This window comes from Apis dorsata, unplaced genomic scaffold, assembly GCF_000469605.1.
Source record: "Apis dorsata unplaced genomic scaffold, Apis dorsata 1.3 scaffold_227, whole genome shotgun sequence".
In the NCBI taxonomy this organism is placed as follows: domain Eukaryota; kingdom Metazoa; phylum Arthropoda; class Insecta; order Hymenoptera; family Apidae; genus Apis; species Apis dorsata.
The window spans coordinates 14,674-27,309 of NW_006263509.1; the positions used below are offsets into that span (position 1 = coordinate 14,674).

At 25.6% G+C, this 12,636-nt stretch overlaps 4 protein-coding genes and 1 long non-coding RNA gene across 9 annotated transcripts in view; 2 read left to right on the plus strand and 3 right to left on the minus strand.

Moving 5' to 3' along the window:
• LOC102679200 (CTL-like protein 1) overlaps positions 1-2,799 on the minus strand; it is a 3,082-nt gene extending 283 nt beyond the window's left edge. Inside the window, exons 1-11 of the mRNA XM_006615656.2 lie at positions 2,601-2,799; positions 2,313-2,458; positions 1,846-2,231; positions 1,668-1,757; positions 1,464-1,603; positions 1,198-1,384; positions 986-1,117; positions 768-912; positions 548-688; positions 298-457; positions 2-208 (exon numbers count right to left, since the gene is read on the minus strand). Of these exons, the coding sequence (XP_006615719.2) occupies positions 2-208; positions 298-457; positions 548-688; positions 768-912; positions 986-1,117; positions 1,198-1,384; positions 1,464-1,603; positions 1,668-1,757; positions 1,846-2,231; positions 2,313-2,458; positions 2,601-2,714 (1,848 nt within the window). The 5' untranslated portion in view covers positions 2,715-2,799. The remainder of the gene's footprint in view (position 1; positions 209-297; positions 458-547; positions 689-767; positions 913-985; positions 1,118-1,197; positions 1,385-1,463; positions 1,604-1,667; positions 1,758-1,845; positions 2,232-2,312; positions 2,459-2,600) is intronic.
• On the plus strand, positions 2,736-5,476 carry LOC102675592 (E3 ubiquitin-protein ligase Hakai). 3 transcript variants are annotated; one of them, XM_006615536.2, is made up of 5 exons: positions 2,736-2,838; positions 3,534-3,657; positions 3,758-4,069; positions 4,326-4,514; positions 4,578-5,476. In XM_006615536.2, the coding sequence occupies exons 2-5, from the start codon at positions 3,553-3,555 to the stop codon at positions 5,259-5,261; spliced, it is 1,290 nt and encodes a 429-aa protein (XP_006615599.1). In that variant the 5' UTR covers positions 2,736-2,838; positions 3,534-3,552; the 3' UTR covers positions 5,262-5,476. The 3 variants fall into 3 exon arrangements, with proteins under 3 accessions (XP_006615599.1, XP_006615597.1, XP_006615598.1); XM_006615534.2 differs by lacking the exon at positions 2,736-2,838 and adding an exon at positions 2,917-3,052; XM_006615535.2 differs by lacking the exon at positions 2,736-2,838 and adding an exon at positions 3,161-3,212.
• Positions 5,477-7,723: 2,247 nt separating this feature from the next.
• On the minus strand, positions 7,724-9,477 carry LOC102675907 (transmembrane protein 115). Its single transcript, XM_006615537.2, has 4 exons — positions 8,943-9,477; positions 8,490-8,745; positions 8,224-8,400; positions 7,724-8,055 (listed from the first exon to the last, which is right to left on the minus strand). The coding sequence occupies exons 1-4, from the start codon at positions 9,391-9,393 to the stop codon at positions 7,851-7,853; spliced, it is 1,089 nt and encodes a 362-aa protein (XP_006615600.1). The 5' UTR covers positions 9,394-9,477; the 3' UTR covers positions 7,724-7,850.
• A 534-nt stretch (positions 9,478-10,011) lies between these two features.
• On the minus strand, positions 10,012-10,438 carry LOC116185626. Its single transcript, XR_004150488.1, has 2 exons — positions 10,305-10,438; positions 10,012-10,225 (listed from the first exon to the last, which is right to left on the minus strand). It is a non-coding gene; the product is annotated as an uncharacterized LOC116185626 (long non-coding RNA).
• A 140-nt stretch (positions 10,439-10,578) lies between these two features.
• LOC102676046 overlaps positions 10,579-12,636 on the plus strand; it is a 3,095-nt gene continuing 1,037 nt past the window's right edge. For 2 of the 3 annotated variants that reach the window (XR_004150487.1, XM_031510457.1), the window contains exons 1-3: positions 10,787-11,142; positions 11,272-12,016; positions 12,107-12,512. Coding sequence is in view for 1 of the 3 variants with exons in the window: in XM_031510457.1 (XP_031366317.1) it covers positions 11,515-12,016; positions 12,107-12,483 (879 nt within the window). In the remaining 2 variants the exon portion in view is untranslated. Of the gene's footprint in view, positions 10,717-10,786; positions 11,143-11,271; positions 12,017-12,106; positions 12,513-12,636 lie in introns of those variants that run through there. The other variant, XR_004150486.1, reaches the window with a different exon arrangement.

A 12,636-nucleotide genomic window follows, 5' to 3' on the forward strand; every position in this document is an offset into this window, starting at 1 on the left:
TGATACAATGAGCAATAAAAAATGCAAACACACAGACAATAAATATTGGAGCTGCATAAAAATGTAATCTAGGATCTTGTTTCATAAATAATAATCCAATACTACCAGTCGCAGCCATAACAAAACATTTACCAAGAAATAAAATGAAATCACCTACTCCATTAATTACTGCTATTTGTAAAGCATTATTAATAAGAGCTGTAAATGCCTAAAAATTTAAAAATATAATTTGTTATTTTTAATATCATTATTTTATAAATATATAATAGATAAAATAAAATTGAAATTATAACACACAATTCTAGCTGCATTACAAAAGTGTGTTCCTTCAATAGCAACAACAGTATATGCATTATGGTTCATATATCGAATAAATTTTTCTAAACAATAAAAACAACATATGCAACATTTTAAACCACATTGTGCACAAGGAGATGTCTCTTTATTTTTCTCAAATCTGTGAAATATTTATATTACAAATTATAATAGAAAAAATATAATTTTATAAATAATATATATTTATAATATTAAAATTAATTAAACATACTTAGCATGAAGATATGTCAAAATTAAACGAGGTAATTTAAAAAGTGTTATCAAAAATGAGCCACAAGCTACAGAACCTAAGTGATAACTAACTAAATTTCCCATAGCAGCACATACAGGAGATGCACTAGCATCTTTTCCTCTAAAATAATAAATATAATTCTAATAAAACTATATGTGTTACATAGATATGTATAAAATAATTATTCTTATAATATTACCTAAAATACCAATGAGCAACAGCTCCTGATATTACCATATCTTGACAAGAAATAATGAATTCAGATGTCCATATTAAACCTATGATATATACCCACCACATATATTTTATCCAAGTTGAATCCACATATTCCACAAGTGTAAAAGCTAAAACACTTCAAAGTAGTAACAAATACTAAATTAAAAAAAGAATGCATTATATATATTAATATAAACTTACTTTTAAATGAATCAAGGGAAAAATCAAGTTTTTTCTCTTCAATAAATGTATTTTTTTCTCCAATTAAACTCAAATTTAAAGGATCAAATATATGATTTTTATACATCTGTACAGATCTTGTACCAGGATAATCTACAATTTTTTAAATATTAATTTTTTTTCTGTAAATATTAATTCTAATTTGAAATTGCATAAAAAATTAGAACACTTACTAGCTGTTGCAAGACAAAGAACTACAGTTATCCAAAATGTAAAAAATAATATCAAAGCAACAAATGTTAATAAAGGTTGAAACAATAAACCTGGTAATTCTGCTAAACATTTAGCACTTTCTTTAAATAATGCTGTCATAAATTCAATACGTTTACGTATTATACTTAGAAGCAATAATAAAATAATCTGAAATATATAAAAAATTCTGAAACAAAATTTTTAATAATTCAAAAAATAAAAATAATGGTTAATCATAATAATTTACAGTTATTATTGTTGCAATAATAGAAAAAGCAAGAAATGCTCTTTCATTTCTAACAGATTCTTCTAAAAGTTGATTTGGATCAGTTTTATCTAAAGTTTTTTTAATTTCTATATATGTCCACCATAATAATATACTTCCACCTGTAAAATCATATATAAATTTTATTGAATTATGTTTTTACTATTTTATATTTTAATAATTTACCTATAGTTGTTACAGTGACAAGAATCATCACAATCCATGTTACAATATTTGCTAATAAATGAAATATAGCAATCATAAAAAGAGATAAAACTGAAATTAAGTATTTCATTTAAATGCTTAAATAAAATTAGTAAAATAAAATTAAAAAATATTAAACTAGCAATATGATAAATCATACCAAAAGCTAAAAAGGACAATGATAATATTTCTCTCCACGTTTTATATAAATCTCCTAAAATTTGTTCAATAATATCCCATGAATTGATAAATCCATATAAATTAGCAATTACAGTTTCTCCTACATCTTTAATAGCTTTAGGAATACAACGATTAAGAACTGGTATACTATTGTAAACTAATTCAGGGCAAGAACCTGTTACATTTTTTATATTTCCATTACAAGCACTTAAATTGCTCCCTGGCTTATCATGACAAAGTTGAGATCCTGTTTCCTTATAAAATTTGCATATATCATTCATTGTTGTCATAGTTCGATCTGGACATTTTTTGACACAAATTTTTAAAGATTGTGTGACATTATGTACATCCAGAAAAAATAAATATCTAAAATTATATTGATGAAAGTTTATAATATGTTTATAGAAATATATTATAAGAAATAATAATTTTAATGTTAATACTTACGGTTTATCACTAGTATCTTGTCCAGACAATTCCATACTACCAAATTTTGGATTATTTTTCATACCACAAGTATTTCCAAAGCTGTCATATCCATTTATGAGTCGTAAAGGATTACCATAAACAAGAGCAAAAGCTGCTATTAAGATCTATAAATAATATCTATATTAATGAAATTTATATTTTATTATATAATATACAATTTCTTAATAAATAACATTTAATATTATTTTTTATATTATATACATATAATTTTAAAATACTTTTTTTTTTAATAAGAAATTTAATTACCATAAGAAACCAAAATATAATAAAACAACAAAGCCAAAAAATATCTGTACATCCTCGTACATGTGTTGGATTATGTCGTTGTTCATCATCATCATCTCCTGAACAACAAGACATTTTTTAAAATTTTAAATATTACGAAATACTATGTTAAAAACACTTGAGTTAGATATAGTGTTTGGTTTCAGAACTACTCTCTTCATTGAATCACCTTGAAGTTATCTTCAATTATTAATACATTATACATAGTATAATAATTTCTTTTTAATAATATATTTTTTATATATTTTAATATTATTTACAACAATTTAAAGAAAATGAAAAATTATCAGATTAAATATTGATTAATATTGATTAATATTGTAAAAAAAGATAGATATAGAGAAAATAAAAGATACAGGAGATTAGTTTCGATATACGATCTTGCATTTTGCATAAAGTAAATCGTCTCCAAGGTAACAACAATATCTATTATTTTATCTAATACGTCATATGGATTACTATAATGAAAATTATAATAACTTAATTTCTTTATTTTAAATACGAAATGATTAGTTTAGTGTAAAACATTAAATCATTCAATAATAAAAAAGTTTAATATTTTAATTGTTGAATATGAGCACTTCATTTTCTAGCACGTTGTTTATTTTAACAAATAATATTTTGTTATAAATATGATTATTGATATTAAATTATATTATTTAGAAATATAACCTATATCATTAGATAAGTGCCAATCTCAATGTAAATATTGAAATATAAAAATTAAAATTTAAAACTAAAATAGTTTATTTGTTTAATTTATAAAATAATAAATAACTTTTGTTTAAGTATTACATGTATTTTAATTTTTCTTTTTTTTTTTATTTTATATTTTAATAGTATTTTTATTCTCAATTTAATGCAAATGAAAACTATTAAACTTTCATTTTACAGATAATAAAATATAATTTTAATGATGGAAGAAGATAGTGGTAAGAGAATGAGAGGTAGAACTCGTGGTAGAGCTCGTGGCAGAACACGAGGACGAACTAGAGGTAGATCTAAGAAACAAGTAAAGGTGAATTTAAATAATTTAAAAATTTTTAATTATTTATTATATAATTTATTTTCTTAATACTTATATTTGATTATAACTTATATATAACTTATATATTTAGGTCATTGAAAGTGATGAAGAAGATAATCCTCAACAAGTAGAAGAACCTCCTGTAGAAACAACTGGTACAGAATTAGAAGAACATGAAGCTCCATCAGTTCAACAGCTTCCTTTGGAACAACAGTTTGATTTGGAAGCTGATATATCACAATTAGAAGCTCCAACTTTTACAACCATTAATAGAGGTCCTCCAGAACCAATGTTACGTTTAAGATGGGATCATAGAGTAAATCTCATTGGAGAGAAAGTATTAAATCCCATGATACATTGTTGTGACAAGTGTTTAAAACCAATTCTTATTTATGGACGTATGGTAAGAATTTTTTTTGTGTATATTAAAAAAAATTATACCATAAATTATATATTTGTCATAAAATCCAATTTGGTAAATTTTTAATGCTTAAAATGTAAGTTATAAAAAATATGAGAGTTATAACATATAATCAATATATCTTTAAAATAAAATAAATTATTATAAAATAAATAAGATTTGTTGTTGTGCTTATTATTATTTCTTAGTTTAATATTTATAATAATATTTATAAATATCACATTTTTATATATTTTAGATACCTTGCAAACATGTCTTTTGTTTATCTTGTGCTAAAAGAGAAGATAAAGTTTGTCCTCGTTGTATGGAAAAAGTTTCTAGGGTAGAACAAACAGGTTTAGGTACTGTGTTTATGTGCACACATGGTGGAACAAGATATGGAAATGCAGGTTGTAGAAGAACATATCTTAGTCAAAGAGATTTGCAGGTAATTTCTTTTTATTTTTAAATATTTTGATTATTAAAAAATATTGAAATATATTGTTTGTAGGCTCACATAAATCATAGACATATATCAGCTCCACCACAAGTTCAAGGCATGCAAGTGGATCCTCCACAATATGTGCATTCTAAATCAGAAATAGAATCTCAATTAACAAAAGTTTCATCAGTTGCTATGCAAAATACTCGCATAAAATCAGTACAATCTCATATGGTTCAACCAATAATGGGAAATGATCCTAGAGTGAATTCAATGGTCAATCAAGCACCAGTGGAACATAGACAACAACATAGACCACAAGCATTACTATCAATGCAAAATTACAGTCAAAATTCTGCACCTCCACCGCCAAATAATGCTCCATTAAGAACGAATCTTATAACTGTGCCCATTCAAGATACAGCTATAACAACACATGATATACATACCCAACAAAGTCATCATTATTATCCTCCTCCACCTCCACAAGTTAATTATGGAGGATATAATGTACCACCTCCTGTTTCTCAAACACAACAATATTATCCACAACCTCAGCATCCTGCCCAAGTATCTTATGTGCCACCACCACCACCACAGCAACAGCAATATGTATCTTCAACACCAACTTCGATAAGGCCATCTCCAACAGGATATATACAGGACCCATCATATGGTCCTCCACCTCCACAACAACAAGCTCCACCACCACAAACTCAATGGTCACAGCATCAACAACAATTTTATAGGTAAAGAAAAAATGTATTGTGGAGAATTGTATAATATAAATTGTGATAAAATTATTATGGAAGCAATGATAATTAAATATGATTGTAAATATCAATTTTTTAAATGTAATGTATCATTAAGAAATATTCAAAATATTTTATACTTTTCAAAGATATATAATCGCAACATTCAATGGCGAAAATTATATAATCTTATAGAAATAAAATTATTTCAATCATGTGCATAAATTTATTTATTTCCCATTTTTTCACTTTACAATAAGCTAAAAAAAAAAGAAATAAAACTAATTTTAGATTTTAGGAGAATTTGTAACAAAGAATAAAACAATCTTATATAATATGAAAATGATATATACTTATTATTTATATACATATAACAAATTAATATAAATTAAATAATAGAATATTAAAATTTTAAATAAGTATTTCTATTACATATTGCATAATTCAATATTAATTTTTATAATAATTTTATCCTATATACGGAATAGGAAAATACGAAATATATATTTTTTTTAGTAAAATTTAATATTGTACAGACTATAACGATTTTAACATATGTACAAAACTGATTATATATAACATGTACATATATAATGTGTAATTAGTACATTATATTTTTATAATGTATTTAATGAAATTAACAAAGATTCATTTATTCATACACTCAATTCTGGCCTTTCGCTTCTTAAATCTAGTCATATTTGTAATAATAAATATTAATTGAGACAGACTAAAAATCGTATATTAAGAGTACTTAAAAATTTGTTATAAGTATATTTTTCAGTGGAAGGCCAAAATATGAATAACATACATTCTTAAAAGACAGTTTTGAATCATACATGAAAATAGTTTTTAATCTTAATCCATCACGCACATATTAATGTATTTATCTATGTATAATTACTGCATCATTATGGTGTCTTGTTCCCTTCACGTTTTACATCAATTCTTATATTTACAACCTATTATTATATCAAATATTATCCACATTGCTATATATATAAATGTATATTTATATATATATATATTTATACGAACTACTTTCCATTTACCTTTTCATGTATATATTTTTAAATAATTATGTTTAAATTATAATAATCAATATTTAACAATTGCTTAAAAATATTAAGAGATGACAAAAAAAATCGCAACATATGTTTGTGGCACAGCAGTTGATTTTTTTAATATAATATAAAAAAGAATACTATTTATGAACAAAATATAAATTAAACATATAATAAAATATACTTTAATTAAATGAATATCTGTACCTAAAATGCAACTGGAATATTAATTATTTTTTAATTATATTTGACAACATTAATAAAATAAATTAATATAATATGATGAAATAATATATTAAATGATATAAATTTATGTGTAAAAGTAATTATACATGTATGAATATTAAAAATTTTATAATTTAGATAATAGATCAAATCTTATTTATAAATTTATGTTATGTACTTAGGTACAGATATAAAAATATATCTTTTTTAAAATAATATGAAAAGAATATATTGAAATTATTTCGTATGAAATAATTATTCTAAAAATTATAGATATAATGCAATGGTACATATTTTTTTAAAAAGAAGTCTTTTTTGATACAAAAAGTAAAATATACTTCATATTAAGATTTATATTAAGATTTTGTTAAAATATGATTTTAAAATAAGCTGAAAATGTTTGTATTTCACAACTGTTATCTGATTTCAACATGTATGTGTATTATATATTAACATTTTACACTATACATAATGTTTAATTGTAATTCTTTGATTGTATAAAATATTTTTCAAACATGTTAATGAAGTAATAATTTTTTCCAAATTTAAATCTGTTTCTAATAAAATTATTTTACAATATTATACTGGAAGCCAGTCTACTTTTATTCATTGTTATTAATAATTTTTATTATTCAGTTATCGCTGAATATTAAAGACGGACAATGTTGCAGTTATACAATATTTCAGGACTTTTAACATGTTTGTTAAAAAAATTTAAATTAATTTCTTATCATTCACTGACATATTGAATTACATAAATAGAGTTTATAATTCTTAGTAACAAAGAACACGATTTTCTTGGAAAATATCATCACAAACTAGTAAAATCCTATATTTTTTTTGTTTAAGAATCTTTTAAAGATTACATGCACAATCGATAATATGGCATTATAATTAATATAGATAAATTAATTTATTATATTATATGCTAATTTAATAATACAAAAAAAGATTAATTTCATGTTTATAAATTTAAAAATATATTTGAAATTGAAAGTTAATTAAAAGCTACAAATGCCAAGGCACATTTTATATATTTATTTATTTTTTGAATTTATCAAAAACTATTAACAAATGAATTTTTTATGATTTGATAATAAAGTTTAGAAGTATTTTTTTATATTTTCTTTTCTATTAGACTTTAAAATAGTTTTATAATAATATTTGGCTTATTTGTTAAAAAAATTATTACTTTACTAAATATTGCCACATTATCAATATTGTTGCAAATTGTTAATATTTTTTTTAAAAGTTTTTTAATATATTTATACATAAATTTGAAATCAGTCTATCTGATGTGATCACGTATTAGTAGAAGCATGATTATGTATATTAACACTAACTTGAGGAATGAGAGGAGATGCAAGTGGTTTAGGTGTAGTGGTATCAGGAATTGGGATTGAAACTGCAGGAGGTACTGGAGAATGTTTTTTAGTTCTTTCTTGTTGCCATGGTTTTGCATGATCCTTACTCAATCTTTCACTTAAGGCTTTTAATGCTATTTGCCTGCAAATTATTATTAAATAATTAAAATTAAATTATTAATATTAATAATTAAAATTATTAAATAATTTAAAATATTATTATTTAAAAAGTAATCTTTAAATTGTAATTAAAATTTCTTTATTTTATATTGTATATTTTTTAAGTAAATAATTAAAAAAAAAATCAAACCTTCTTCTTTCGCTATCATGTGGATCAATACCAGGAAGATTTATAATGAGACCAGGTGGAGCATTGGACATATCAAATCTTCTAACCACTTTTCTACAAATTCCAACTCGTACAAAAAAACCATGTATTGTGTTACTTACAACTGCTATTGGTGGTTGTAAGACATTTGGAAAGAAACTATAATCAAATTCATAATCATATAATATTAACAATATTTTGTTTCAACACACACACATACACACACATAACAATAAAATATAATTTACCTTGCAAATGTAAAATTATCAGCCATATCACCACGTGTACCATTATTATGTTTTTGATAGAATCTAAGATAAGTCCATGATATTAATAAACCACTAAGAAACATAGTTGGATGAGTGCCTTCTAATAGTCCAAAAAGCCATAATATCACTCCCATAATCCAAACCATTAATGGTATATTTCTATTTGTAATTTTACCAATTGGTATTTTAACTAAAATATGATCTGGCATTATTTGTTTTACAGCTACTGTAACACCTATAATTTTTCTCTAATTAATTTATATATATTTTATAATTATATATTAATTATATATATATTATAATTAATGATATTATGATATTTTATTTTACTATATTTACAATGTAAAATATATAATAAAATACATTGTTATATGATATGCATATAATGATGATAAATAATTGATAATAAAAATTTATTTTATAAGAATGTACCTGCAATATATCCAGTTAATCCATGGATATGTATATCAAATAATAGATCTGGATCATTGGTGCACATATAAAGAAATAAATAAAATAAAGCTGACAGGACAGCGACGCCAAAATTAACGATAGCAAAAAAAGTCATCATTTCCATTGCACCCCATAAAGGTTCAATCAATTTACCACAAAGTCCTACTGTAACGATATCCACACATACTTCCCAAAAATGTATTTCAAGAAAACAAAAAGTAAATGCTGTCCAGATCCAAAAAACTGGAGGTAGTAGATAACCTGGTGTCACACTTAACAGACGTACCGTTTCCGTAGAAAAAGAAAGGCAATAAGAAAACAAAACTACTACGCATATAAATTTTACACTGGTACTGGTATTTCCCAAAAGGGCAGCAAATTGTTGTCTCAGATAGGGGATATTTCTACCCAGGCCCTTTATTGCTGCCATTTCTATTAAGCAGCTCTCTTAACCTCTTTGAATCAGAGAGCCACTTGTACTATGACTTGACGTTCGTTACATATAGATCAGCCACATTGACTTCTACTTTCATATATCTATCAATGTAAATAATATGAATTACAATTTCTCTATTTAGCAAACGTATTAATAAAAAGGTATATATTTTAAATATTATTAATAATAATAAATATAATAATAATTATAAATATATTTCTTTATTCTTATTACACAATAAATCAAATATTTTTAATATATATATGTACATATATTAATATTATATACATATATATAATAATATAATAAAAAAGATTATAATTCATTAATAATTATATATTATATATATTATATGTTTAAATGATTATGTTTTGTTTTTCATTGATTAGTCATTGATGTTCGACATTTTTAAACACTTTTTGGAGAATTTGTACAAATTGTTTTTATATTAAAAATTTATTATTACAAATTTCGGTTCTAAGTATGTGTGAAATATGTACTGTTTTACATGATTATTTTGCGAGCGTTCACAAATGTTAAAACATATCATACAGGTAACCAGAAAAATTTCGGTAAAAAAAAATATTAACTAATATATAAATTTTTAATTAATTCATATAAAAATTCTTATGATATATTATTTATTTATGTAACAAGAACAAATTTTCTTAATAAATGCCTGGAGTTTGTCCACGTTGTAATCGCGAGGTTTACTTCGCAGAGGAAAAATTAGCTCTTGGAAAAGTTTGGCATACGTTTTGTTTCTCTTGTCGTTAGTATCGTAAATTATTATTATAAGATTGATCCAAGATAATTATTTTTTTCCCTGTAATGTTTTTTTCATTATTTAATTATAAATGAAAGTTGTTTGAATTTATAATTTATAGGTAGCTGTAGAAAATTACTCAATAGCTGTAACGTCGTGACACATCTTAGTGAATTATTTTGCAAGAATTGTTATATTCGTCTGTTTTTATCCACTGCGAATCATGCAATTAAAGCAATACCAAACTCGTCTGCAACTTTAGCACTTTCCAAGGAATTATTAAATTGTTACTGTTGCGACGCAGAAAACTCAATCGGTAACGCGTCATTAAACAGAAATCAACATTATCAATCCGACAAGTATAGACTTCGTGGTGGAGGAAGTGAAGTTGAGGAAACAAATATTTGTCTTGACGAAGAAAAAAAACATTTCATAGAAAACGAGTGTGCAAATCTAGGTATTGTCAATTCGATGACAACAATTTGTGATCCGCCACCCAGTCCTACCGCAATAACTACGTGGTACAATCGACAACATTCTAGGTTTCGCAGGTTTAAATTTATTCTCGACATATATTTTCGTTTTTTTTTGGTTATACCGTCTAAATATAAATGCCAAAACATTAAAACATTCATTTTAAAACGTCTTGTTAATGATATCTTATTAAAATAGTACGTTGTCTCCGGAGTGGCAGAAGAATAACACTAACGCGAAAGATTGTCGATTTGAAGTGCAGAAACAAGATACAGATCAATTTGAGCCAAAGACTTCGTTTAGTAATAATGAAGTCAACATTACAGAGGCTCAGTTAAGGTATATAAAATTTTCTGAATTTTCTGTATCCCTATTCTTCCAGATTTTTGTAAACTATTTCTGAAGAAATGTTTAGCAGTAAGCGCAAAAATAATTGGATATATTAGACTAGCATTTACGTTGAATTCGTATTTACCACTTTTCATCGGAAACAGAATCCGTCGGTAAGATATCGGTAGTTTAAAATCTTTTTACCGTTATAGTTAATAGTTTAATTTTCATGTTGTGTGTCATTAATTTTAAACTTATATTTATTTCTATATATATTTTATATTTTTATTTTAAAACTCCAGTGCAATGGCAATTCGACAAAATAAGGCTTTCTAAGCGTAGATATTTCCAGCACAGATAAAACTCAAGTGACATCTATCAACTGGAATAATAAAATTAACAAATACGATCCCGTATACGAATTTAGTGCCAATAGCGTCACTATTCCGTCAAGACGAAAATTTGCGTATCCGCCGGTACCACCGCCTCGCAATCCGTTGCCTTCCCGACGACGAGTCTCATTCTACGACGTCGTCTTCGGGGATATGCGCGGAAACGACCAGAATTGTATCTCGAAAATGCAAGATGATCATCATAGGCCCTGTTGCAATAATGATAATAAAAAGGAATACAATAATTCTTTCGACATTTGGCAAGCGGACGAATCGGTTGGTAAAAACGACGGCGGATACGAAAATATTAATGTAAATTATACCAAAGATAGTGGCAGAATGCATTTTGAAAAAAGCGCGTCGGACTGTGGTGAAGAAGACACGTTAAGTAAATGCAATGACATCGAGAAGAGTCGTGGACAAGATCATTGCATCGAAGGTAATTCAGAATCGCGCGCGTACAGAATAATGAACGAGAAAGATGATGCATCGTCGAAAGAAGACGCTATGACGTACGGTCATCAAAGTGGCCCGAATTCATCGAACGAACTTGATGATAATGAACGAATGCGGGGAGGATGCGGTGGACCGTGCGGACCTCGTGTTAGACTTCCATGTGGAACAGTGAAAGTTGAAACTGCTTGTCTTTGTAAAAGTAAAAACTATATTTCTGGAAAATACCAGTTTAAAATTATTCGTGCATAAAGAAGAAATATTAGGTGGAATTTTAATTTTTATATTTCAGGAGAGCCAGAACCATGTCGCGTTGTGACATCTTGTGCGACTTGTGCTACAACACCATGTGCCGATAGACGTAGTTGTTGCTCATCGTCAAGTGATCGGCCAGTTTGCAAAAAATCAATTATTAAATGTCGTCCACCGTGCATCGGAGAATCTCCAACTTGTGGAGGAGGTGGATGTTGCGGAGGTGGATGTCGTGGTGGTTGTGGAAAACCTGGACAAACGTGTTTACCGAATCCATCAAGACTTTGCACGACACCTTGCCGACCGTGTTCACCTTGTTCCCCACCAAAGCCATGCGCTCCACAAATAATTTGCTATTGCGGTCAAAAATGTGGAAATTGTTGTGGAAGTGGGAATCGTGCATGTTGTTGTCGGTAAGAATTTTTAATATTGACTCTTTATATCGATACTTTAATTATTAATTTTTTTTCTATATATATATATTTCTATATATATATATATATATATATATTCTATATATATATTTCTATATATATATTTTCTATATATATATATATATATATATATATA